At 51.7% G+C, this 27,176-nt stretch overlaps 1 protein-coding gene across 3 annotated transcripts; it reads left to right on the forward strand.

The window, feature by feature from the left end:
* The first annotated feature begins 4,221 nt into the window (after positions 1-4,221).
* Positions 4,222-26,233, forward strand: SEPTIN5 (septin 5). 3 transcript variants are annotated; one of them, XM_059863671.1, is made up of 11 exons: positions 4,222-4,269; positions 15,555-15,651; positions 16,165-16,251; positions 16,785-16,908; positions 17,013-17,147; positions 17,816-17,933; positions 18,274-18,375; positions 19,245-19,341; positions 20,611-20,746; positions 22,283-22,385; positions 22,702-26,233. In XM_059863671.1, exons 1-11 carry the CDS (start codon positions 4,255-4,257, stop codon positions 22,756-22,758), a joined length of 1,071 nt encoding a protein of 356 aa, XP_059719654.1. In that variant the 5' UTR covers positions 4,222-4,254; the 3' UTR covers positions 22,759-26,233. The 3 variants fall into 3 exon arrangements, with proteins under 3 accessions (XP_059719654.1, XP_059719652.1, XP_059719653.1); XM_059863669.1 differs by lacking the exon at positions 4,222-4,269 and adding an exon at positions 10,722-11,058; XM_059863670.1 differs by lacking the exon at positions 4,222-4,269 and adding an exon at positions 11,106-11,189.
* Positions 26,234-27,176: the final 943 nt, after the last annotated feature.

Genomic DNA, 27,176 nt, shown 5'->3' on the forward strand with positions numbered 1-27,176 from the left:
CTCAGCATCCCACAGCTGTGCCCATGACACTGAAGGTGACTGGTGCTGGCTGGGTTACAGAGGAGCTCTGCCATGTCTTTGAGGAGGAGTTTGGATCAGCAGAGCCCCAGGAGAGGTGTGTGCTGCTGTCAGTGGTGATGGATGCACGGTGCCAGTGCTGGCTGCCTGCAGGGCTCAGGACCTTGGCAGCCCCCTGCATCTGCAGCCTCTGTGTGTGAGCCCCAGCAGCATCCCAAAAAGGGACCATTATCCCCAAGCCTTGCCTGTTGCTGAAGTCAGGAGGGCACAATAAAGATGTGTCCTGGCAGCAGCCTGGAGCGGGCTCGTGTGTCAGGAACAGAAGAGGCTTTGTACCAGACACTGCCTCTGCTGGGAGGTTTGTCAGCTCTGGAGCTGGGATGGTAACTCAGGGCTCTGTGCCCAGCCCTGCTGTGCTGCTCAGGGCCTCCCCTGATTCAGGGCAGAGTCATTGGCTCTTCCTTCACTGGGGGAGGTCTTGGCAGCAGTTCCTGCTTGCCTGAGCACAGCTTTGCCTGGTGGGCTGGGAGCTGCAGGAGGAAGGGCTCCTCTCAGGTTCAGCTCTGTGGCCTGAAGCTGTGTGTGCTCCCTGCAATGTATCAAGTTCTTGAGAGCAGCTTCAGGGTGACTGGGACAGGGCTGTAATGGACCAGGATGGCAATGTCACTCGATCTGGAGCTTTGAGGAGAAATGTCTCCTGGGAAGAATTCAGCAGAGCAGGGCTGAGTGGGACAGCTTGACAATATGTGACAGCAAAGCAAAGGCAGATTGGAGAAGCAAGGGAAGCTCCTGTGCTCGGGCTGTTAGACCAGCCACAGGAGCTACAGGAGGATACACTTTAGAGAATGCTCTTTTCCAGCTATTGAGAATGGACCTGAGGTCTGGCTGCTCTCCCACCTCTGTCTGCAGCATCAGTGCCGTGTTGTTGTGGGACTGAGCACAGTGGGGGCTGCCAAGTGACCCAGAATTGCCCTCTGCAGAGGGGCATTTTTGGAGCTGAGATAACCAAAACCACAATAGAGCAGAGAAGTTGGTGATGGGATTGGGGCAGTAAGACAAGATCATGTTGGGAAGGACCCCTCTATGAAGCTGTGTAGGATGTTTTAGGATTTTGGTTTTGTGGCAGTCTTGTCCAGCCAGTTACTGCTACTGCAGTATCACAGTATACTGCTGTGTTTTGTTCATGCTATGTCCTCATATTCCATCCTTTCTCACCTAAGCACGATGTTCTCCAGGAACAGTCAGTTCTGCTCTCTCCAGTCAAGACTAGGAAGTTTTTATTGTGAAGGAAAGGAGAACTTAGGATATGTTCTGCTGCTCTCTGCTGTTTTTGTGAGTCCACCACAGGCCCCAGATCTTCCAAATGGAAGGCATCTCTGAAGGGAATTGCAGGGCGCATGGGCAGGCTGAGAGGAGCATAATGTCTCTTCTGGCTCTGAAAAAAAGTGTGCTCAGAGAGGAAGTAGCAAACACAGGAAGAGGGTAGTTTCCAAACACAAACTGTCAAGAATTAAGCAATCTGTTTTATAGTATGAAGCCTCCTGTTGAGAAAGAAGACTGTTTTCCCTCCCAAGCAGGTGTGACTGGTAAAGCAAGGTGGCAAAGTCCTCCCAAAGTTCAGCTGCCAGACAGGACTAATACTTGTGTAGCCCTCTCCATACAGGGTGTCCCCAGTTTTTATCCCTTTCTTCCTGCTGCCTTTTTTGGAAGCTGCCTAGACTCTCCCATGGTACCTGCTGCCATTTTCATCCCCACTCCTTGCTTTTGTGCTGCACAGGCATCACTGGCCTATTTTGCTCTTTTTTGGGGCTGGGTACATGGTTTGCCCAAGCAGCATGTACATAAAAATGAATGCATGGAAAATGTGTCTGGGTAAAGATTTCTTTGCATATCATGATTTCTGCAGGACCCTGATATAGAAAAAAAAACCAGAGCCTGGTGGCTGCTAATTTAGGGATCCTGGCTTAATCAGTGGCAGATTGCTTCTGGCTTTAAGGGGACAGGCTAAGAGATGTGGGAACAGCTTTATCAACCCCTTCTCTGCTGTGGTGCCGTGCAGAGCAATAATCTGGTGTAAGTTGCACTTGGGAGCAAGTCCTCTGTGCCTTCAGGGAAGTGGCCTCTAGGTGAATTAATGATGGAGCTTGGTCACAAAATCAAAGGGGAAGGGCTGCAGTGCCTCCCAGGTGTTCATTTTTCAGAAGGGAGGTATTAGGTCACTGTGGAGGGTGAATTCAGCCTCTGTCCCAACTGGCTGGCTGTTCACTCCCTCTGTGCCCAGGAGAGCAAACCCTCTCTAGAGTCCTTTGCTGTGTAGCTGCTCCTGTGAGCCAGCACATAAATGGAAACAGATGGCTCCATCTCAGTGGTTAGCAGGAATCTCTCACTGCTGCAAAACTGCTAATGAACTCTGGGGCTGGACTGAAGCACACCAGGCTGCTGTGCTGGTGGGCTGTGCTGGGCTCCTGGCTTTGTGCTGGGGTGCCTGTTACTGCCCCCCTATTACATGAGCACCAAGATTGCTGAGCTGACCCCCTAGCCTGGCAAACTGTGCTGTGTCCTGCATCAGCCTCAGGCAGGGTGTTCATCTGGGTGCTGCAGAGCCACCGGGACCTGTCAGTGTCCACCAGTCTTGGTAAATGATCTGTGTGGTCCATCTTTACTGTGGCCTCCAGGCCTTGCAATTCACACCTGTATTACGGGAGGGCATGGGAAGCCCTCCATCTGACACAATCCCTGCTGAGACTCTGAGCCAGATACTTCTTCATCTAAGGTTCTTTGCTCTGTTTCACTACAAACTCAGACTAACTAGTCTTAGTTCAACAGTAGTCTAGGGTGAACATCTCCCTGATAAGGAGAAGCAACATTCAACAGTTACTGACTATTACTCTTAAGCTTGGAAGAAACTTACTTAAATTCCTTTTGACAGCACAGTTTGATTTAGATGTTCAGTGACTTGAAGTTTTCTCCCATCATCACATAAAATGTGACTCTCCAGTCACACTGCAGGGCACAGGGAAGCGGTGAGTTGTGCAGCAAAGGTGTAACCAGGCTTGGTGTTTGCTGGAGCAAGTAGGTGATTGAGAAGGGGAGAGAAAGGTGTTGGAAAGCATTTTTTGACTCCATTTTTGATTATTCTGACAGCTGCCCCCCAGGCACAGCCTCAGTGTCTGCGATGGCAGAGTACAAGGAGCCAGTGTCAATGCTGGATGGCTGCAAAACCACAGGCAAATCCTGGTCCCCAGCTGCCTTGCTGCCCTCACCTTTTCTTCTTCATTCATGCAGCAAACTGCCAGACTCTGTATCTGCCTGGGTGGTCCCACAGCTGTGCTGGGGACCTCCTTGGGCAGCCAGGGCTGTGATGCCCGTTGGGAACACCACACCTCGCTGCCTCCGTGATCCGGGGTGGGCACCGGTGTGTGCCAGGCCCTGGCAAGCCCAGCCAGGCTGCAAATGGTGCAAGAGGCACTGAATGTTCCATGGCTCAATGTGCCTCAGCCTCGTGGCCTGTGAGCCTGGCACTGCTGGGTAACGCTGCATCCAGCTCTTGGTGGGCAGCCAGCAGTGGGCTGGCATGGATCACAGGGCAGGGAGTCAGCTGCAAGCTCCTGGAATCTTCTGAAAGGCATTTCAAAGCTCCCTGCATGGAGCAGGCAGCAGTTTGGTTTTTGCAGCCCATGCACAATAGAAGCTACCAAGCCCAGGCAGTGATGTGGAGCTGCTGGAAGTCTTGATGGTTTGCACTGGAGGGCTGTGAGCTCCATGCTCTGCGTGGATTCAGGACATTGCCCATGGAGAGAGAACACAGGATGTCACATGGTTCAAGAGGACAGAATTGTCAGATTGTCTCTGAAAGCTTCAGTCCGTACATCTCCTGTGGGGGGGAAACTGTAGGAAAATTGTGGATCCCAGAAGGATAAGTCCTCTCTGTCAGGTGGAACTCATGTGTCTGTGCATCTCTGCAAGTCCTGGGGATGCTTGTGCAACGATCAGGGCTTGAGGTATCAGTACTGCTTCCCAGAAAGCCACTTCTTAGTGGCAGGGGAGGACAGACAATCTTGTATGCTCAGTGAGGATCTCTGTGGATACTTCATCTGGGCACACAATCCTCTCCTTCTCTGGGACCTCTGAGATACAGCTCTGTGTTAAATTACCCCAATTTCAACATTGCTCCATCTCTTCCTCAGGTTTCCTGCAGGAGGGTGTTATGATCTTTTTCTGAGAGCATCTCACACCATGGCTGAGAATCAGGTACGCTTCTTTAGGCCCTGCCCAAAAGGAGTGTTTGGCACCACTGCTCATAAATGGAGGTGTGCTGCAACCCCAGTCCAGCTGATTGCATATTCCTGCTGATTAGCTAATTGCTTCCAATTGCCAACAACGTCACACTCATTGAATTCACACTGTGATTTCTGTGTCACCTGGGGAAAAGGGGCAGGGTGCAGCTGTGGGAGGGAAGCCTGTATTTGCCAGGCTGAAAAGGACAAATGCTACTGCAATGAGGCACTCAAATCATCATGCATTCATTCTCCTGTCCATATTGAACCAAGAACAACATCCTGGGGAGGAAGGGAGCAAAATTTCCCTCTGACTAATGCTGCTGGATTGTGCAGGGCTGCGGGGGTACTGCCAGCCAGAGAAACCATCAGGAGGGGAAAGGAAATGGAAAGGGAATCTAATTATCCATGTGCAAAGACAGATGCTAGTCCCGACACAGGGCCCAGCCCTGGGCAGGCTGATGTGGGCAGTGACGTTTGCAGACTGTTTTTATGGTAGGGCTGGGAAACAGGCTCCTGGGGGACCCCTCTGGGATAGCAGATGGTCCAGCACACATCCCAGCGAGCTGGGGCAGACTGGAAGGCACACAGCTGCTGTCTCCGGGAACACTGGCCCATGCTGGGCTCCGAGGGACAGCACTTTGCAGCCAGGTACAGCTGTGTTGTGTGGAGATGGAGGTGGAGCAAGGCAGAGCTGTGCTGGTGCAAAGGGAGGAGGGTGAGGGCATGGCTCCCTCTCAGCAGACTCATCTCCATCTAGTGAGTTGGGGCTGCAAGCCCAGGGGTGAGGGTGGGAAGGAAGATGAAGGTCCCAGTGTGCCTCTGCTGTCTTAAGGTGCACAAGGACTCTACTTCATGTTACTGAGTGTGCAGAGGCAGCTGACAGCAGGGAGGGAGGGTGTGTGGCTGGAGCCTGGGCATCTGAGTCCTTGATGGGGAATTTGCAGGAGACCTCTTAGGAAGGAGAAGGTGCCTCTACCTCCTTGTTCTGCACAGCTTTTCAGGGTTATGCTTCACACAGTCTGAGGCCAGCTTTTGTCTCTTTGGGTGTCTCCCAGAATTGAAAGTTGCTATAGAGACCTGCCTTTTCCCCCTTAATTAATGGAATTAAAAATTATTTGGTGAGCTGAGTGGGCTTATTCTCCCCTCTTGTGGGCATCAGCTACTCCTAAACTTATGTTAATTGTAGGTGGGAGATAGAGGTTGGGAATTCGCCCAAGACAGTTGGCTTTCATTCTCCCAATAAGATTTTTGGGAGCCTGCTGGGAGGACAGCAGGGTTAAGAAAGATCTCCTTGCAGACCTGGGAGTATCCATGAGATGGATGAACTGGGAATGAATCAGGAGAATTTCTGCTTGAGTAGAGCATCTTTGTTGTCCACTACCTTGCTCTCCATGGTCTGTGCTTAGTGTGCTGTTTGCAGGTGTGGTGTCCCAGCCTGGACTGTCTTCCCCTGTGATGCCCTTGGATTAGCTCCTGCTGGACCAGGCGTAGGTGTCTCACAATGCTCCTCTCCAGTTCAGGATTCAGCCTCTTTGGTAGACAGGCCTGATCCTGCATCCCTTACTCACGTGAGCAGTCGTCTCTATTGCAAAGGGACTACTCGGTGAGTAAGGATCGCAGGATTGGGACCACTACCTGTAACTTAAACTGCACCTTCTGTAGGATCCTGTCCCAACCTTTTCCTATTCCTGTATGTTAACATGCACCAAGAACTTCCAAAACTGATGTTCTTGTCATTTGGATGGAGAACCTGAGAGCTGGAAGAAGCAGTACCTTTCCATTGCAGAGGATAAATCACCATTATTTTCCATCCTCTTCCACCAAACTGCCCTAAGCCCAGCCAGCTTCTGTGCCCCAGAAGAATGCGAATCTGTTTGTCTCCCAAACGCTGTTGTTCCTGGCTTCCCAGGGCTGGCAGGGCTCTGCTCTGCCTCTCCCTGGTGTTCCCAGCTGCAGCTTTGAGATGAGAGGCCGGGCATCTATTTAAGTCTGATCAGTGTTGCAGAGCTGGAGGGTGAATCGGAGGGAGAGCTGAGCAGGAGTAGTGCCGAGACTGCCGCAGACCTTCTTGCACCACCTGCTTTCTCCTTATGTCTTAGCAGGCTAAATTTGGAAACCTCTGTCCTGTGCTAAGGAATATGTTCGAAATCGGAGGAAGCAGCGAGGGTGGCAGGTTTGCCCTGTACGTTGATTTCCCTGTGGCCCTGGCCAGGGAAGCCGCCGGGGCTCTCCCCGCTCGGACACGGCCCGTGCGTGCGCCTGTTCTCCCTCGCGCGGAGCGCTCCGGTACCGCACCGCGGCTCCTCGCGCGGACGGGAACGGGCAGCGACCGAGGGGCTGCTGAAAGAGATCCAGCCAGCTCCGCGTCTGCCCAGTTTGTTTTATCGTGCAGATTATCCTAAATGAGGAGCTGGGTGTGAGAAGCTCTGTGAACTCGCTCCAGAGCAAGTCACGAGTTTAAACAAGCAGGAGGCAAATTACGGTCGTCGCTCCTTTTTAAGAGCTGGAAGTGGAGGCATGGCATGAGTCACACAGTGCTTCTTGGGAAGCACGAGGCACTTCAAGAGGAAGCAGGGAGCATAAATACCTTTGAAATAGAATTTGATACATTTCTGGAGGGATTATGTGCCAAAGCAGCAGTGATCCTTGAGCGGAAATTAAAAGTTTGATCCGTGGGATAGGTAAAAGAAAACGAGAAGTGGCTGCTGTGCAGATTATGCTTGTGGCACTGAACATACAGAGGATTAATCCTGCGCTTTGGGATTTCTGCATTTCTTGTCTGGTATCTTGCTTTTTCCTGATCATCCCAGCATGAAACCTGGCTAAAGAGTCAGGGCTCTGATGCTCCCAGAAACCACTTTGATGGAGCCATGCTTGCAAGTTTGAAGTTAAATTATTCATCAGAGTTTAGATCAGCAAGGCTTTTCCCCTTGGATCAGGTCAGCAGGAGCCTCAGGGTGAGTGTGCAGCTCTGCTGGTGATGGAGCAGCTGAGTTCAGACCTTTCAACACCCCGAGATTCATTTGTGTGAAGTCAGCACTGATGTTCATTATAGTGGGAGAGGAGGCAGCAGGAGAAGAAGGTGGTAACTGAGCCCTGGGGGTTCCCAGCTATGCACCTGCATGGAGGATATTGGCTGTTCCTCGTCCTCCATTGCCCTGGTCCAAACTGGGAATGGGTTTGCTGCCTGCTGCTGCTCCTGTTCAGCTTGAGCAAACAGCTTCTCTGGAACTGCCCTTCCCTTCGTCCTAGAAAACAGCCAGAAAGAAAATTTCCCTTCTGCAGGGAATACTGAAAATAGCTTAGTTGCTTCAGAGGAAGAAACATAAATGCTGTTATTATGTGACTGTGTGACCCTGCCAAGCCATGGATATGCAGTTTCACCACTCTTCCATGCAGGCCAGGCTGGCTGGGTGCATCCCTGGTGGGACCCTGTTGCCTGGCTCTGTGCTGCTCAAGAGCGTCTGCCTGGATCAGACTGAAGATTTTTCCTACCATGACATGCTCCTGGTTGATCACCAAGGATGCAGTTCCTCAGCCACAGCACCTCTGCCAGGAAACAGCTCCCCTGCAGGTGGAGGACTTCTCGCTGTCACAGTTTGACCAAAAGCTGGTCTGTGAGGTGGGAAGGACTTGGTGCACCCCAAGTCTGTGTTGCCTTGGCTGACTGTTCGGCAGGTTGGGGTTGTCTGCTCTGACACTCAGAAACCTGGATCCTGCAGCCAGTTTGACTCCCGAGCTGCTGCTCCAAGCACCTGCCTGGAGAGAAGCTTAGAGGTGCCAGTGGAAGAAAATACTTTGGATTTGCTCTGGGTCTTGGAAATGCCAAGTTTTTTCCTGCTGAACTCTGCTGCACGCTTCACGAGATGTCCTCTGTTTTTCTTCTTTTAAGGATAGTGTACATCAGATTTCTTGTTGGAGGAGCAGGCCAGGAATTACACTGGGCATTTTTCTAAGGGCTGTTTGGAAAGAGGATTGTGATCAGAAAGGACAGGGGTGAAACAAGATTGGCTTGGTTGTCTTTGGGAAGTTTGGACACAGATCAGCCTGAGCCAACAGCTCTGGGTGTGTCATGCGGCACATCTGAGGGACACAAACGACTCTGTCATTTATGGTTTGGTGACTCTGAGGATGCCAGATGAGCATCTCTCTTGTCTCTAGGAGGGATAGGAGAGACTGAGACCAGTCTCAAAATGTCCTTCAGCATTTTGGAAGCCATAGCATTGGCCACTCAGTCTTAAGATGATCTCTGTAGCCAAGATCTACTCTTCTGTTTCTTTTCCTGATTTGTTCTCTGAGTTGTCTGGCATGGCCTTCTGACTGGAATTCCTCCCTGGCTGCCAATCCTGAGAGCATGTGTGATGTGTGAGAGCTCAAGGCACTCAGGAGACAGTCGTTCCTTGTTCCTCTCTGCACTGTCAGCACAGATCCTGGGGCCATGAACAACACTGTGGTTTTGTTGCAACCAAATCGTTGTTGACTTCATCTGTGATCCCAGCCCAAAAGAATGTTCTGATTCGGTGCAGTGGGCTGGTGGGGACACAGTGTGTCTCCATGTGCCTTTGGAAGATGCTTGTGGTTGGTGGCCATGTGGCTTGTGGTACTCAGACAAGAGTTTTCCAAGCCATGAGAATTCATGGGAGTTGGAGAGGGTTTGCTTGCAGCTATTGTGGTTTATGGTGTGGAAGGACTGGTGAAACCTCCTGTTATCTTAAGGTTTGGATGCACCTTGGGTGTGCCACAAGCCATTGTTCTTGCTGCCCAGTGCAGGCAGCGTGATGCCGTCACTGCTCCTCAGTCGTGTGCCTGTTCCAGACCCTGGTGGGAGAGTGCCTCAGTCCTGGAAAACAAGGATTATGTGAATCTAGGAGGAAGAAGAGGTGTCATGAGCATGGCCTGACCTACCACTGAGCAAGGAGACCAATGCAGGGCTGTCAGCTCCCTGGGGAATAGAGCAATGCAGCAGAGGGAGGGCAGAGCTGCCAAACAGGGACGTGTTCTGAGCACTGGCAGTTCCTGCCACACCTGGATCTTAGTCCAGGCCTTCTGCTTGACTGCTACCCCAGAAACAACTGGGAACAAAACTCAATGGGTGTAATTAAGGATGCTGCTGGCAGAGTAGGGTGGTTTGGAGAAGAGTTTCATGTGTATGGTATGACAGCTGTTGTATGGCAGGGGTTTTCCTGCTCTGGGAGTGTTTCCCAGTTCTCCTTCATTTGTTTTTATCAGCCTCTAGGACCTTGTGCCTTCGACTTCTGACGTCACCCTCCATCAGCCTATAGGATAGCAGTGTAGATAAAACACTGAGGGGGGGGGTTCCCTTTTTCTTTCATTTGCACACTCACAGCTGCTCCCAGACTTCAGGCCTCTGGACCTTATAGTGACTCAGTACCTTGTAACAGACCCTGGTGTCAGCCAGACTTGGAGTACATGGTGGAGGCCCTGGGTTGTGGCCCAAGGTGACCAGGGCAGGCCTTGCTGGTCTAGCACTCTGTGGAGTCGCTGCTGGAGTCCTGTAGATTCCAGAGAAGCAGCAGGAGCTCTGGCTGAGAGCAAGGCAGGAGTATGGCTGCAGCCTGTGTCCTTCCCATTGGTGAGCAGAAAGCTGCTCAGGAACCCGTGAGGCAAGGGACAGGTTCCTCCAGCACCACCAGTGCTGTCATCTCCTGTCACTTGATTATACATGCTGTGGTACTGTCACTTCATTATACAGACTGTGGTATTAACCCACTGCTTTCCAGAATGGTGTAATTATATGAAATTAGGAGCTTTTGTCTGTTTAATATAAATTCCTGTTCAGTTTCTATGGCTGCACAGAAAAGCTGGAAGGCATATTTTATAGAAAGGTTCAGAACCCAGACGTGAGATTTGAATAACTTTTTGGTGTGCTGGGCTGTTGTTGGGTTGGGTTCATCTGCTTAATGAACACACAGATACTTCCTTATTCTGAAACGTCTTCAAAGCTTGAATGGTTGCTGTAAGATCCAGAATGCATCTGCTGCTATTCCAGTTGGATTCAGAGATGAGGCTGCAATAGAGCCTGGACTAGACAAGAGATGAGCCTGCACCACGTGGGGACAGAGCCACGTCAACCAGGTCTGCCATCTGGGGGTTATGTTTGAACCCTGCTTTTTGGGGGCTTTGTGAACCCTTGTGACCTTCACCCACACAGCCAGAAGCAGCACTTTTTTGCTGAGAGCAGGTTTCCTCCAGCAAATCTTTGTCTCTGCTGCATCAGGCAGGGTATGAAAGAAATCCTCCAGCTGAATAGGCCCATCTGTCACGCGGAGTCAGACTGATGGCAGGGACAGCATCCGGTACGTGCACAGCCTCTCCGCGGGACACTGGCGGGGCGAGAGACGTCGCCTCTGGCCTGCGGCCGCGGTGGCCTTTGTCCTGTCCTCGCTGGCAGGCTCCTCCCGCGGCACAGGCGGAGGCAGGAAATCCCGGGCAGCTGCCTGGGAGCCTCCTCGCCTTTCCTCGCCTCTCCTCGGCTCTCCTCCTCGCCTCGCCTCGGCACCGAGGCGAGCCGAGCCAGCCCTGCGTGTGTGTGCACGCGTAGGCGGGGGGGCTGCCGCATGGATTTAGGGAAGGCTGGGAGGGAACACATGGGTTGGGGTTTTTTCCCTTGGCCCGCCGTGGCTGTCCGTCCGTCCTGCCAGCCGCGGTTATGGATTCGATCATTATTCAGGAGCGGTTAGTGGAGCGGCTGCTGTCTCCCCGGACGCAGGCACAGCGAAGCCACCCGGGCAAGCTGAAGGTACAGGGATGTATTTATAGCGCTGCGCGAGCCGGGGAGCTGCGGGGACAGGAGGGGGGAGGATGGTGCCCGAGAAGACGCGCGCAGCACAAGATGAGACCTCTGAGGAGCAGAGGAGCGGGAAGACGCCGGTAAGGGAGGGACGGCGGGCACAGAAAGGAGGGGAGCAGCCCCCGCGGGCGCGGGGCCGAGCGGCGCCGTGGGCTGCGGGGAGATGCGCGACGCTTTAGTGCGGTTATTGATGCCGTGATTCCCTGCCTGAATGGCGTGTGCGTGCATGGGGGGGCTCAGGGCAGGAGCGCTATCTATGCCCACACTCACTCCGATTTGTCTTAACATTGTGTTAATGCTGTGCTTTGCTGGCCGCGTTCCTTCTTCTTCAGCAAATGCTGGTGGCCGAGTGGTTTTGCCGATTGTCCTGTGCTCAGCCCCAGGCCCGAGGAGCAGATGTCCGTGGCAGATGCCTCGGGGGCTGTTTGTGTTATGAATTTATGCAGCTTTCTGCAATGAAAGGAAGCAAATGGTCTGCCTCTCCTCCAGGGCTGGGCTGTGCTGGTCCGTGCAGACGCGGATGTGGCGGCCGTGCCTGGCCGGAGGGGACAGGCTGGAGGAAGGGCTGCCGGGGAGGGAGCTGGCTGGTTGTGCTGAAGGCTGTGACACCGAGAGGGCCCCTTCCCCCTAAAGAGGGTCCTAGCACAGCTCCGTCATTTCTGGGGCTTGCTCCAGACCTTGACATCGATAATTCTTCAAATTTGCTGTGGTCACATAATGTTTAATTTTAGCCCTTTTGAATATACCCAGCAAGGCCCCTTTTATCCCCAGGCTGAATGAAGTCACGTGAGATCTGGGTTGGTTTAAATGGCACATCCAGCAGAGAGGTGAGGGGAGGACAGGAGTGATGGAGGCTGTACTCTGCCTGGGAGTGCAGACAGCCCTGTGAACGCCTCAGTACCAGGATAGCTTTTCCTCTGTGCAACACATCCTAAGTGTTTCTACGCCCCCCTCATGAACAGGGCTTGAGCCCACACAGGCTTTGTTGCTTGGCTTGAACTCCCAGGGAGAGCACTGGCTGCCACCTCATCCAGCTATTAGAGGATGTGAGGATGTGACATGTTGCTGTAGTGTCTGGTGAACTAGCAAGCGTGTGCCAAGGGAGAGTATGGGTGTGTTTTTCTTGGCCTGGGGTGCTTTGGTCTGTGACAGAGTCCCAAAGGTTGGCCACAGCTCTTAGTGGCCTCTGTGGTGGTCTGTGGGGCACGTTCCCAGGCAAGTGGTTGCGGGATGCCAGTGGGAACAAAGGCAGCAGCATGGAGCAGGCAGTGGGAGAGGGGCTCCTTGTGCCAGAGTGCTGCTGGCTTGGCTGGTCGAGGCCCTTCCTGACAGCTGGAGCTGTCAAGGGAAGCACAGTGCAGGAACCAGCTGTCCTGGCTTTTGTCAGCTTGATGGGACCTGGCTTGTGAGGGTCAAGAGCATGAGGCTGTGATGCATTTAGGAACTCCCTCCATTCAAGCCTCTCATCTAATGAATGGATTTTAGCTTTTCATAACCCAGAAAGCCCCCTGTTTCTCTTAGTAGCCTTCCCAGGCCTCTTCACTGCATGCATGCTTGCTCTGCACGTAGTACCTGGAAGTGGTGAGTGGTGTAGAGCTTTGAGCAAGGCACACACCAGGCTTGGGAGGCTACTTGGACTCCTTAAGTGCCATATTGATGTTGCCATGCTGGCAGAGGTGGTGGTACATGCCTGTCATAGTGCCCAAATACGCCTGGGATAGGAGCACACACTGAATGTCTCAAAGTGAAGGTGAAGAACCACAAGTCGAGGCTGGTGCAGAGACCACGCTGCTGTTCCTGAGAGAGAGCTGTTACAAGAAGGGGATCCCTCCTCACAACTTGCCTTGGGTCCCTTGCCTTTACCCTTGACAGGGCTCTGCAGTGTGTCCATGGCTGGTCAGAGGGAGACATGGCTGGGGACAGGGTTTTTCCCCTCACAGGTCTGACTGCCTCCCACAGTGAGGGAAGCTCTTCTGTTGGTATTGCACTCAGCACTGACCTTCCCTTCTGTAAGGGAAATGACTACATGAGTCATGGGTAAAGGGCAGTGTCCTGCACCAGCTGGGATTTGCTCATTTTGAATATCGTGATTCCGTGGAGCTCTGGGGAGGTGACCAGAGGTACAGCAAATCCATGCTCTCTTCATTGGGCTGAACAGAAATGAGAGATCAGGTTCAGCCAGTTACACCTGGCAGAAGTAAGTGGAGTTGCACCAGAGCACTGCTCCCCAGTGTCTCCATTGTCAGCCCTTAGTCATCTAGGTTAAAAACCAAGCAAAACAAGAGAAACACACCCCAAGCCTCAGCCATGGTTTCATTAGCACTTTACTAGTACTATTTCACATGTCAGGTCACTGGAGAGCAGGTGATCGTTGTCTTTCCAAAGTTTGGTAAAGATCAGGGTAGGAGAAGCACAAAAGGGAAGTATGTTGTATATTTGTGGTGCTTGCTGGGAAACACTGCACCTTTTACTGTGAGGAGCTGGCTGTTACATGTCCACTTTGGCTGTGCTCATGGATGTGTTTTACCAGGAAGTGAAGCAGGTGGGAGACAGCTCTGGGACTGAGACAGAGGCTGGAAGCAGTCTCTTCTTCCTTGTTTTTGTGACCTTGCCATTATCACGTTTCTCACTCTGCTGTGCACACCTTGTTTGCCCTTTACTGAGCCCTCTGGGTGGCAGTTTGTGGTGTCCCCCAGGCAGGCATTGCTTTGCTGCATGCAGCTCATCAGAGCTGCCATCACTCATCAGCTGGGGTCCCGCTCGCTGCACTGCTGCTCGGGATGTCACTGCCTCTTAGATCAGCCATTACAGCTGCAGTGGAGCACTTGGGCACTCTAATTCTCCCCATTTCTCTAATTTAGTTTTCTCTGTCCTTTGCTGCCTTTCTGGACTGTGGGGTGGTGAAACAACATTGCTTCAGCTATGGGAGGTGAGAGAGATCAGAACCCACAATCACTCAGGGCTAAAATGACCAAGTTTCAGATCCAAACCAAACCTCAATTGCTAGAAGGTAGTGACAGTGCTAAAGAACAGAGTCCTTGGGCCACAATGGCCATCAGCCACATCTGTTCCATCTCAGTGGGCAGCTCCAGAGCAGCCATAAATTGGGAGGAGGAGACTCTCTGTCTTCCCTGCTCGGTGTCCCCAGTGGAACTTTGCAGTCTGTCAGACTGAGGATGCCCAGGGATTCTCACACAGGTGGACGTGCAGCTGTAGGGAGCTGCCTGGGAGTGACATTGCCCACCTGCAGTGTGGAAATAGGTGCAAGTCAGCATTGCCCTAAGCTCAGCACCCTGGATCATATTTTGTATTTCTTTGAGTGTGTGGCCCAGGAATGGAGATAGTTAAACTTACAAATGGAGGTGCTCCCTGCTGTGCCTGGAGAATGGGTGAGGACAGTCATGTGCTTGAAGCTGCATAAATTCTATGGATGTGCTCCCATGGAATAGGAGCTAGGGCCAGCTTTGAGGAACTCCTGGCTCCGTGGATGTGTCTGTGGTGTGAATCCCAGTGGTATGATTATATTCAGTGATGTTAAAATGCAGAGTCTATCATGCCTCTAGCTCAGGCATTTGTGAATGGCTTGGTGAGCTTGTACAGAGTATGCTATGCTTGTGAGGTGCCTGTGGATTTTGTGTTGTGAAGGAGCACTCAGTGACAAGGGGCTCTGTCTTGGGGGTGGTTGGGTGGTAGGTAACACTCCAGTAATACTAAAAATAATACCCTCACCAAAATCATCTTAGTTCTATTATCAATATTTCCACATCCTTCTACTTCCCATGCTCCTTGAACTTTGGTCTCTTCAGAAATAACACAAGAGATTACTCAGGATTTCCTCTTATTCAGCCAGGAGTGGCTGTGACACAGCAAGAAATAATCCCCTCTCAGGTCAAGCAGAAGCTGAGCCACTGTACCTAGAAGCTGAGCACTGTCTCTAGACATGGCTTAGGACTGTGCAAGCCCTGGGGTGCTAATTACAGAGCTCTCCATCATGTAGCACACATGCCTCTGGAGGGAGGGATGTGGAAATGACCTGGGGAGAAGTGGCATTTGGTGACCCTGCTGTGAAGGGAGCCTGTGACTGTGCACATGAAGCAGAGTTAGGAAGGCTGTCTGTCAGCAGCCTGAATGTGCTCTCTGGTGGGAGTGGTGGGATGTGCTTTTTGCCTTGTGCTCTCTGTGCTGGGAAGCTGCTGGGAGAGCAGCCAAGCAGGGCTGTGACTGGGACATGTCCCTTTGTGCCCACCTGTGGGAAGGGCCAAGTCCCTAAACCCAGAGGAGGTGTGTGTCTTGCTCTGCACTGCTGCCAGGACAGGGACCTGCCTGTCCTCCAGCCCTTGGCTCTGCCCCAGGGGCTTTTTGAGTCCCACTCCGTGTCACTGTGTGAGGCTCAAGCAGAAGGGGTGGCACACTCTGACCTGCTGCCATCCACCTCTGCCCCACAGGACCATGAGAAGCAGTATGTGGGCTTTGCCACTCTGCCCAACCAGGTCCACCGGAAATCCGTGAAGAAGGGTTTCGACTTCACCCTGATGGTTGCAGGTGAGACTGCCCGTGGATGGAGGTGGCTGGGCCACATGGTGGGTACGTGGAGGGAACCAGCTCTCCTCGCTTCCCTTAGGTGCTCCCATAGCAGCACCTGGATCCTCCCCTCACTCTGTTCTGGTCCTTGTCTCAGTCCTGGCTTTGCTCCCCGGCCAGTGGAGTTCCCCCAGGAGGAACAGGCCCCTCCTGACCCCTCGTAGCCCACTCGTGCAAGCTTTTCCTCCAACAGTGACTGCTGTGGGTGGTGAAGGCAGGGCTGAACAGGGAACAAGGAAAGGGAAGGGGAGGAAAAATGAGGAGCTGGAAGATCATATTTTTACAAGGATTGAGACATCTTGCAGTCTTTCCACTACTGGAAAAATGTAGTGCCAATAAACAGCTCCTGACAGCTTGTCTCTCTTGCTTCCTCTGGCTCAGGATTCAAAGCCTTGTTCAAAGTTTCATTTGTAAGTCAATTAGTGGCTCATGTTGCTTGCTTATTCCTCCTCCCCTTTGCGCTCTGTCAATTAGGAGAGTCGGGTCTGGGCAAATCCACGCTGGTGAATAGCCTGTTCCTGACAGACCTCTACAAAGACAGGAAGCTCCTCAATGCAGAGGGTAAGTTGGGGGCAAAGCAGGGTGAATGGGACTGTCCTAAGGACCAGCACTTTTGTTCCTTGCTTTAGCAGCAGCTACAAGCTTGGCTGGATCCCAGCCCTCTTGTTTGGCTCTGCTCTCCTTTGTGTCTGCAAAGGCTCTAGAACTGAGCAAAAAGGGTTTGGCTGTAGGGCTCTTCTGTCCTTGGAAGGGAAGATGAAGCTGCAGAGCAGCACTAGCTGTTTGGGATGACATATTGAGATTTGTCTTTTGTTCTTGGATGCTGGAGTATGGTAGGGATTCCCCTTCCCCAGTGACTGGACAAAATGTTCAGAACAGCTGGGCTACAGGCACTTCAGAGGTTTTTGTATCTTCTTGGAGTCTGCCTGCCTGCTGCTGGCCCCTGCAGTAGCACCCCCCTAAGGCTCCATAGAGCATGATCTGGGGTTTTTGAAACCTGTGTAACTGTGGTAAAAGGGAGCTGGCTTGTCATGGGTGTAGTGCGGATCACCAGCATTACTGTCTGGCTTTAACTGACATGCTCCTGTTCAAAGAGAGGATCAACCAGACAGTGGAGATCATCAAGCACACAGTGGACATTGAGGAGAAGGGTGTCAAGCTGAAGCTGACCATAGTGGACACACCAGGCTTTGGAGATGCTGTTAACAACACGGAGTGGTGAGCAGGGCACTGCTGCCTTCCTTTTTGTCCTTCACCTCACAGTCATTAGGAGACAGGAGACACTACTGATGATTTTGTTTTGATTGAATTGCCCTTCCCAGCTGGAAGCCCATCACTGACTACATTGACCAGCAGTTTGAGCAGTATTTCCGTGATGAGAGTGGCCTGAACCGGAAGAACATCCAGGACAACCGAGTGCATTGCTGCCTCTACTTCATCTCTCCCTTTGGGCACGGGTGAGAGCCCACACTCCAGGCCTCGGGGGGTAACTCAGTTCAGATGGAAGACCCTTGTGCCCCAGGATTGCCCTGTAGCAGCTTGTACACTGCCAGGGCTGTTTGCACAGGAGAGGAGCTGTCTGGATGTTCTCCCTCTGCTATGCATCACAGCACTCCCTTCCCCTCACTGGCAGGACAGACAGCCTGTGAACAGACACAGCAGGTCTCTCTCAGGCCTTACAGCCTGATTTGAAAATCAGGAGAAATGATGCCATGCAGACTTGTATGATCCTATCTAGCTAAGCTGGACTGATGTGTAGGACAGGGAGTTGTAAGCTGCCTTCAGTCCCTGCCCCTTGCTGGCTTGTGTGTCAGCCTAGCCTGGAGCAGCTGAAGGGGCTGTGCTGGCTGCCTGTGGTACAGGACAGCTGGAGGGAGACCCCAGGTTGTGACCTGGGCAGTATTTGGCCTGCAAGGGAGCAAATACCCAGCCAGTGTCTGTATGAGACACTCAAATAGAAGAGAGCTTTCCTGGAGGTACAGCCCTAGCTGAGGGCTGTCCCAGTGCTGCTGCAGGCTCTTGTGACAGTGCTGTCCTTTTCTCTTTGTGCTGGGTGGGTGAGAGAGGCTGGAGGGGGAGCTGCCAAGAGTGTCTTTGCTAACAGTGTCCCTCATCCCTGCTGCAGGCTGAGGCCTGTGGATGTTGAGTTCATGAAGGCTCTGCATGAGAAGGTCAACATTGTGCCCCTGATTGCCAAAGCTGACTGCCTGATCCCCTCTGAGATCCGGAAGCTGAAGGAGAGGGTGAGATGCTCTTTCTGTACAGAGTTATACCCGAAGCAGTGACAAGGATGAGCTGAGGAGGGAGGGCAGATAGACATGTATGTATTTATGTGTCTGTACAGCATGTTTGTGTGTATATGTACACACACAACACACACACACACACACACACACACACACAGACAGTATCTGCACATACAGCTGCAGCTGTGCTCTGTCTCAGCAGAGAGGCTGACTGTAGAAGAAACATCAAATCCTTTTGCCATCTGTAGGCTATAGCAAACCATGGTAGCACAAATAGAATAAACCCAGCATTTCTATATTGTTCAGTTTTACATCCTTTTGTCTTGCATGGACATAGATCCGGGAAGAGATCGACAAATTTGGCATTAAAGTGTATCAGTTTCCTGAGTGTGACTCTGATGAAGATGAGGAGTTCAAGCAGCAAGACAGAGAGCTGAAGGTAAGGAATCTACTCAGCAGGGTCTGGGGAATCAGGCTCATGGATATGTGGGTCAGTCCAGAAGGAGCCAGAGCTGCCCTGCTCATGCTGAAGGCCTGTGCTACTGCTACCCAGGGAACAGCCTTGGCTCGTGTGGCAGATGGCCTGGAGAAGGTGCTAATATCCTTGCTGGTGCCATGAAGCCAAGTGTGGCATGAACTCATGGCCCTTCTGGTCTCCTTTCCTCCATCTGCCCCAGCCTGTGTGTTTAAGATGAAAGCTGGGTACAGCAGTTCTGAGCCCCTATTTGTGGGTGATGCCATCAGCAAGGAGGAGAGATTTGTGAGTGATTAGGCACCACTGTGGCACATTAGTTGCATTGGGGGACACAACATGATCATAGGGGCATATTTGGAGGCCCAGCAGCCCACTCCTCACTGCCTCCCAAGCCTGTGTGTGCATGCAGTATGGCCTTGTTTCTCCTGTCAGAGGGGGGCAATGGGGACCCCCTTCTGAGCAGAGAGGAGCACAGTCTGTACATTCCTGCTCTAGGCATGCATTGTCCCACTTGCTTGGTGTCCCAGCCTCTTTGTTCTGGCTTCCTTGTAGAGCTTCCCCTTAATGAAGGGATGCAGGCACCTGCAGAGACACAGCTTCCCTCAGGACAGCTGAGCTCAGGCTGGGAACTAGGCTGCCTGTAGATCCCAGTGCTTTAGGCTTTTCTCTCAACTGGGTTGTGGCACCCTGCTCTGTGGCACATTAGGATGTCCCTGTGCCTTTCCTACCAGCACCTTCCTCCTGCTGTTCTGCTGTGCCTGAGCTTGGCCCCTGCAGAAGGGATCCAAGGGCAGCGGGGGCAGAGCTGGGCTCAGCGGTGCCTCTCGTTGCAGGAGAGCGCTCCCTTCGCCGTCATCGGCAGCAACACCGTGGTGGAGGCGAAAGGCCAGCGGGTCCGGGGACGGCTCTACCCCTGGGGCATTGTGGAAGGTAAGCATGGAGCCTGGGAGCACTGGGAGGAGGGACAGGCAGGGATGGGGCAAGGACAGACAGGCATTTCCAACAGGGATGGCAGGGGAGAGCTGGGACAGTCTGTGCCACCTTTGGCAGATGGCAGGGGACAAGGTAGGGTAGAGAGAGAGGCACTGAGACTGGCTCAGGAGGTCTGTGTTACTGGGAGTACAGCAATAACCCTCCCATTGCAGACTGAGGAAGAGAGGCTCCGGTGTGAATGGATGAATGCCTAAGCTTTAATGTGCACTAGGACATGGCTTTTTATTAAGCAGGGCAGGCTGGGCATTGCGTGTTTATTCTCTGGGGAGAAGCTGTTGCTGTCAGCCAAACAATCAGAAACCCTCATGCACTCCATCCTCTGCTGCTCCTGTAAGTGCTGGGATTGCTGGGCTGGAGGCTGTGCTGATGCACAGTGTTTGTCTCCAACTTTCTTCCCTTCTAAAGGGAGAAATTTCATAAAGCCCTTAGGCAGAATAACCCTGGAATGGCTTTTGCTGCTGTTGCTGATTTGCCCTTGCTGGTTTGTTGCTTTAAGACCTTGCAGCTTTAGATCCCAAAAGCTTGTGTTTGCACTCATGGGCTGGTGCTGGCTGCTTGAGCTGCTCAGCTGTTGGCTCTGCTCCCTCGATGGCTCCAGAGGGGGCTGTGCCTGTTAGGATGCTGGCATTTGGCAGTAGGATCAACTTTGTGAACCCCTATGCCTGATACAGCCGGTTTTCCCCAGTCCTACAGAGAGGCAAATGGAGATCATCACAGCAGCACAGTGCTTCCCACAGCACTGTCTGGAGCCAGGCTCCCCATGGCAACAGCAGCTCCTTCAGCTCTCCATTGCCTGCTCTTGGCTTTGCCCCCAGGGACTGATTTTGTCTACAGGGGCCTTTTGATAAGTCCTAAATTCTGATCAGACAAGCAATTTACCTCCAGCACCAGCTGTGCTCACTGTGGTTCATCCCAGTGACATCCCATTACCTGGGATCCTCTCTCAGGGCTCTGCTGTATGTGCTTAATTAATCCTTTTACACAGAAAAGTCCTGGGAACATGGGGCATTCAGAAGTTTGGCCTCAATGTTGAGAAGTGTAGAAGAGCACCATTGAGGCCTGTGCCAGGGCAGTGGCAGGGGACGATGAGGAGGGAGCCCTGGTGTGGAGTTTTAGTGCAGTCTGTGTGTCCAGGAGCTGAGAAGGGGCTCCCTGGAGAGGCCTGGTGAGATGATATCCAACACTCTCCCATTGTTGCTTCCCCAGTGGAAAACCAGGCCCACTGCGACTTCGTGAAGCTGCGGAACATGCTGATCCGGACACACATGCACGACCTGAAGGACGTCACTTGTGATGTCCACTACGAGAACTACCGAGCTCAGTGCATCCAGCAAATGACCAGGTGGGTCCCCACCTCTGGTGGGAGGGGTCTGTCACCCTCTGTGGAGCTGGGGTTGCTCTCACAACAGCCCATTGGTCAGGAGGCTGTGGATCTGCTGGGGACTTGCTGGGCTGCAGCCTCCGGGAATGGCACTGGGAACTAAAATAGCAAATCCAAGCATGTTTCCCACAGCCTGAACCCAAGGCAGGAATGCTTCTGAGAATCCACATTCCTGTCTGAGGATTCCTCATGCAGATATAAAGAAATAGGCCTGGAGATTCTTTTGAAGAGCTGTTTCTAGCAGTGGATGAAATACATTCAGCCAAATAAAATGGGATAAACCATCTCTCTGGTGAGGGATAGCTGTGTGCATTGCTGAACAGGAATGCATCTGTGGTCTGTAGTTATGTCTAAATAATAGCATGACCCTTGGGATGCTGCTGTTTCTCAGACAACAGGGCCCAGGCAGTTAGTAAGACAACACATCTTCAAAGATTTCTCAGCATTGTCTTCTCTTTGCATTTGATGCTCTGTGGTTTTAGTCAGAATGATCAGAAAACAGAAGAGAGAACACTCAAAGGCTTCTCATTTGAGACCTCTACTTTTCCTTCTCCCTTCCATGATATATTAGTGAAAAAATTTGTGTTTAAATAGGTCTTGGCTCCTCTGTTGTGAGCCATTCCCTTCACTTCCTGCCAGCCCTGGCTGGGTGGCTCTGTGCTGCCACGTTGCAGAGCAGAATGGCTGTGCTTCAGCAAGGAGCAGTCCTGCATGTGTGCCAACGTGCAGGTTGGCACATTCTCCTGACACGCAGTGTATCCCTGTACTTTTGCATAGCAGACAAGCCTGTTTTTTTCAGCAGCAAGTATATGGAGTCCCAAAATAACTATGTTAAATGCTAGAGCTGGGTGAACAGTGTCACAGCTGCTATTTAGTTAGGCTGTGTGTCTATTAAAAGAAGAGCACAGTGAAAAAGTGGTTGCTGCTCCTAGAGAAAGCTTCAGTTTGGTACTGTTTCTCATGCTATGATTAGTTCCTTGCTAGTGAACTAAAACCAGCACAGGACCATTTCTAGAGAGTCATTTTGGTAGGAAATCCTAAGCTCCAAGTCTGGAATTGTCTCAATAATGAGCCAATGGTGACTCCAAGTGGTGAACAGTTGCAAATGGCATCTTGAAGTTCCAATTCCAGCCCAGACTCCTTTGGTTACTACCATTCCCTCCTCATGTACTGAGAGCTCGGGTCTTTTGAAAGAAAACCCTCTCCTTCCCGTGTCCCCTACCTGCAGTCATGGGCACCCCAGCCCTCAGAGCAATGCTGCTGTGCTGTGCCTGTCTCATGCCTCCCACCTGCTGAACAGGAGGTCTCATTCTCCATCCCAGTGCATGCCACAGCTCTGGACTGGATTGCCCTATAGCCCCTCCACTTGGTTGGGTGTGTGATGCTGCATTGCTGGTGGCTCTACCATGGGGAGTGACAGTCATTGTGTGATGACACCAAAGCCAGTCATCCTGGACCACGAGTGACTGCTCTTCCCCCCTCTCTCCATCTCTCTAGCAAGCTGACTCAGGACAACAGGATAGAAAGCCCCATTCCTATCCTGCCTCTCCCAACACCAGACACAGAGACAGAGAAGCTGATTAAGATGAAGGATGAGGAGGTGAGTACCATTTCTGCCTGTGCCTCCTGGATCTTGGACCTGGAATCCCAGCAGTTTCTCCAGGGTTGCCCCATAGAGGCGGTCCTGAGGCTTCCCACTCCTGTGTCCCCCTGTGGGCTCCTGGGGTGGAGGACAGGGTTGAAAGCTGTGGCTTCCTCTGTCAGGGAAACAAAGCTCCCTTCCACCCCAGACACAGGTGCCTCTGTGCTCAGGCAGGAGTTAACACTCCCTGAGGGATCCCCTTGTCAGCTCCAAGGGGCTGCCAGGTGTGGAGCCTCTGGTCCCTTTCTGACTCTCTCTTCTGTGTCTCCTGCAGTTACGGCGGATGCAAGAGATGCTGCAGAAGATGCAGCAGCAGATGCAGGATCAGTGAGAGGCAGGTACCTGGAGGGCAGAGGGGATCCCCCAGTGACCATCTGAGACCTGGCAAGAGCTGTGAACATTTAGAAAAGGTTTCCTGTTGTATAGAGACTTGTGGGCAAGAGCTGCACCCGCACCCTCTAATTTATTAGCAGCAGTGCTGGCTTTTTGACCAGCTGGGTTGTGGAGGAGGCTGTTCACTTAACAGTTTACTGATGTGTATTTCTTTTTTAACAATTATTCTTTTGTTTCTTTTTTTTCCTTTTTTTTTTTTTTAAGAAACTAGCCTGGGACGTCTCTAAGGCATCCTAAAAAATAAGAAAAGAAAAAGATCCCCCTTTCCTATGTACTAATCTCTTGTTTGGGAATGCTCTGGTAATTTAAAGTCCTGGTTTCTCTGGTGTACAAACTTAAAGTATCTGTGTCAATGCACGTAGGTGTTTACTCCCAACTGAGGTGCTGTGCCCCTGTTCCTGTTCCCCTTGTCTGGGGCCAGCACAAGCATTGTAAAGGCAGCCATACCCTTCTGTGAGTTTGACCTGTGCTGCTTGGGCTTCTCAGCCTGGGGACAGTGCTGGCCCAGAGAACTGGGGCTGGGGCTTCCTCTGTGCACTGACCTGCTCAGGAGTCCTGATGATTGCCTGGTATCCTGTCCAGGTTTTTATGGATTTTTTGTTTAGTTGGTTGGTTTTGTTCTTCCTATCAAGAAAACTCCAGGATGTTTGCACTGAACAGCAAGAGACTGAGTGCCTCGAGGCTGGTTACAAGAAAACTGTTCTCAGTTACATCTTTCTGGCAGAGAGGTTGAGTTGTTGACTATTGCCTGCAAGGAGGTGATGGGAGTGAGCACTTTCCCTGCCATGGTTTCCTCCCACAGCAGGTGGAGGCATTGGTAGAGGAACCCTAGGGCCCTGCAGTAGCTGGGTAAGGGTGTTTCATGGTTTAGCTCTAGTCATCACTTGCAGTGTGACTTCAGTGTCTGCTCTGAAAAGCACTGTGGCATCCAGAGCACTTGCCAAGACTGCTTTGGAGGGAGCTGAAATCCAACCCAAAATGCAGACCTGTCCCCTACCCCCAGGCTTTGCAGTCCCATGAGCACATAGCTGGCTCCGAGCTTCTCCTGGGGGAAGGGGCAGTGGTTGTAGGCTTGTATCAGAGATCTGCAGGCAGTCTGTGTGGGCAGGTGTTGGGTCAGCCTGGCAGGTGCTGGACTGTCATGGAGTGGGGCTGAGCACAGCCCAGCAGGCTTGGCTCTTGCTCCCCTGCCTTTCCCCCATGCACTCAACCCTTCTCCCCCTCCTTATTCCTTGGCTCTTCCTGCCCTAGTGCTGGGAAGGCTGGTGGGTCTGCTGGGCAGAGATAAAAGCACTCTTTGGGCAGCAGCTCCTGTCCTGTTCTTGCTTCCTGCAGTATTTTTAACTTGAGTCCAGCCAGAGCAGAGCCCTGGAGTGTGATGTGCCTGACAGGGCAGGGCTTGCCAGCAACACTGCCATGCTCACAGGAGTCAGGGCTGTTGGAGGGAGAGACACTTGGCTTTTCCCTCTGACTCCAGGGAGTGCAGCCATGGGCTGGGCCCTTCTGCTCCTTGCCTGACTCCTCTGCCCCCTTTCCCCTTTTGTATCTGTTCCTCCATCTCTGGATGTCCCCGGTAGATCTCCCTGGGTAGGAAGCACAGTGTTGGCCAGGAATAGCCAGGCCCCAGATTCTGTTACTAGGCCCTGCATTTGTCTCATTCCTCCCTGGGGCTTTAGAGCCCTGTCAGGGTTTGTCCAGGTGGTGAGTAGGTTGGCTGGTTCCAGTTATTCACTGTACAGAGACTCTGCTTAGCCAGTGCATGGGCTCTAGGGGCAGGGGAGAGACCCTGGCACCATGTGGGAGGATAAAATAAGGATGGAAGCCCTTTGACAGAACTGTGCAAGCTGGGCAAGAGCAGTGTTCAGCAATGTTCAGGGGTTTTTTTTTTTCATGCTCCCTTATTTTGGGCTCATAAGTGGCAGTGCCATCCTAGGAGAGCAGAAGGATTCAGTTTGACTTCAGTATCATGAAGGACTGAATCACCTGAGAGGAAGTATAACCTTTCTTTGCATGATGTGCTTACTTGGGCAGAGGAGTAGCCTGAATCAGGAGCTTCCTCCAGGTTTTCAGAGAGGTGGACAGCTGAGTTCTCGGCTTTGTCTGTGCTAACATAAAGGGAAACATCTTGAAGTAACCTGTCCCCTCTTTTCTTACAAAATCTTGGTGAGAAGAATGTTTTGTTGCAAATGAGCCCTGTCCACCTGGAGATTGTCCTCTTTCAAACAGATTCATTCCTAGAAGATAAAGGAGACCTTTTCCCTTTAGCATGGACATAGAGCAGCTGACACCTTTCATGCTGGGCTGTGCACGGAGGTGCTGTGTGCTGGTGAAAGCACAGGGTTCACTGCTCACAGGCAGGGCTGCTGAGGGTGGATCTGCCCATCCCTCCACCTGGGGAAGTCTCCACCAGCTCACTGCACGTGCCTCCTACATCAAGCCAAGGGTCACAAGCCTGTCCTCTACAGAGAGCTGAAGCCTTTGGCTACCAGCTGGCAAAGATGGTTCAAGTTGCATTTAGGAAAAACCACACAGGAGTGAGGCACCAGAGATGGCTTCCACAGAGGGGTGGTGGTACCACTGAAATCATGTCTCTGTAGGATGTTCCCTGGCCTGAGTGCCAGAATGCTTGGAAAGGGATTAGAGACTCATTTTGGGGGACATCAGGGGTTCAGATTCTGGCCTGGAAGGTGGAATCTGTTTATTTAAGGAGTGTGTTGTACTGTGGCATCAATTCTCACAGTAAGTGGAGAAGAAACTCCTGAACACGGGGAGCTTAGCCATGTGGCTCTGGCAGTGAGAAGTGTGGATAGGAAAGTAATTTAACACCTCTCCTCACACAACCCTCCACAGCCTCACATACAATCCCTGCACCCCCTGGCACATTCCCATACCTCTGCCAAGCTTTGCCCTGCTGAGTGAGTGGCTGCAGGGATGGTGTCCCACTCCACAGCTATCCCAGGCTGCAGCTGGGGCTGATGGTACATCTTGGCCCCTGTGCCTGACAGGATGGATCCATGGCATGAACTCCTTGTGTGCCACTGCTGTGCTGGTCCTGCCTGTGCAGTCCTTGCTGCCTCCTTGCATGCCTCCCCTCAAAGAAGGGGCTCCCACTCGTGCTCTGCAATGGCATTCCCTGCTCTTCCTCACAAACTCTGCTGTGCTTTAATGCTGGCTTGCTCCTGCCATGCACCTTCCTCACCCCTGCTCCATTCCTAGGCTCTATGTTTCCTGTCCACCTGTTGGGTTATTATAATTATATATTTTTTTGTAAATTTCTGTTTGAACATTTTGTCATTGTGAACAAAGAAAATGAAACCTTTTAAACATATCCATTTTATTAAATGATTATTGTTATTATTATTAATGTTTACTACCTGAATTGATCAGTGAAATAAATACATTCAAAAATCCAACCTCTTTCTGTTTAATTTTCAGTCCCCTTGAGCAAAATTGGTGATACATTATGGGCAGGAGAGAGCAAAACTGACCCTGTTTCTCCTTTTATCTAATTCAGTCAGAGCAGGTTTCAGGCAGGTTTCCTGCAGGGGATTTCAGGCCTGTTTATTGCAGAAGCTAGCAAGATGATCTTGAAGGTTCCTCTATATCTAAGCTTCTCCTAGGAGTGGTATCTAAATCATCAATGGTCAGCTGGGCAAGATCCAGTCCCAGGAAATCCAGTAAGCAGCCAGGAGAGCATTGGCAAGTCCATGCTGCATGCAGAGCCACAATGGGTCTGGCTCTAGATCAGCTCCATGCCACACCTGGCCTGAACACCTGCCTGTGAATAAACACAGCACTGAACACACGAGATGAGGTACGTTTGCTGAACAAACTTACCCTGCTGTAGTTGAGCTGCTCCCAAATGGAAAGCAGACTCTGCAGGAAAAACTGGGTTAGTTTGTTAGCCTAAGATATCTTTCCCACTCTGCCTGGCCACTGCAGTGAAACAATTGGAATTATCTGCTCCAATTTTGTAGAAATTTAAAGTTTAATTGTTTTCTTCAGAGCATAAAATATTTCCCTTGGTTGGGGCCACATTCTGCAATTTTTTGCACCCTCAATTCTCTTAACATGAGCACATTCAGGGCATTCATCATTTCTGGTCTCCAGGATGTCCACAGTACAATGTAACAGAGTTGAGTTCAATGGGGCAACAGTTCCATAATGTGACTCTGGTGGCCTTAGGCTAAGGAGTGTAGTGTATGCCTGGTCAGGCTGATGGCAGAGAAGTGTCTGTGAAGATGTGATGGCCACGAGAAGATGTGATTCTGTCTGAATGTAGTTTTGATCCTTGGATTTACCTGTTGATGTATTTGTGTAATGCAGCTTCTAAATAAAGCATGTGGTCAGTCTTTC

Source organism: Haemorhous mexicanus, chromosome 19, assembly GCF_027477595.1.
Source record: "Haemorhous mexicanus isolate bHaeMex1 chromosome 19, bHaeMex1.pri, whole genome shotgun sequence".
Lineage (NCBI taxonomy): Eukaryota > Metazoa > Chordata > Aves > Passeriformes > Fringillidae > Haemorhous > Haemorhous mexicanus.

Excerpts from the sequence above, each read along its gene's own strand:
- SEPTIN5 (XM_059863669.1), top strand. The coding sequence starts at position 10,969 with ATGGATTCGATCATTATTCAGGAGCGGTTAGTGGAGCGGCTGCTGTCT. Across the intron at positions 11,059-15,554 it reads GCCACCCGGGCAAGCTGAAG|GACCATGAGAAGCAGTATGT; the intron begins GTACAGGGATGT and ends TCTGCCCCACAG. Across the intron at positions 16,909-17,012 it reads GCTGTTAACAACACGGAGTG|CTGGAAGCCCATCACTGACT; the intron begins GTGAGCAGGGCA and ends TGCCCTTCCCAG.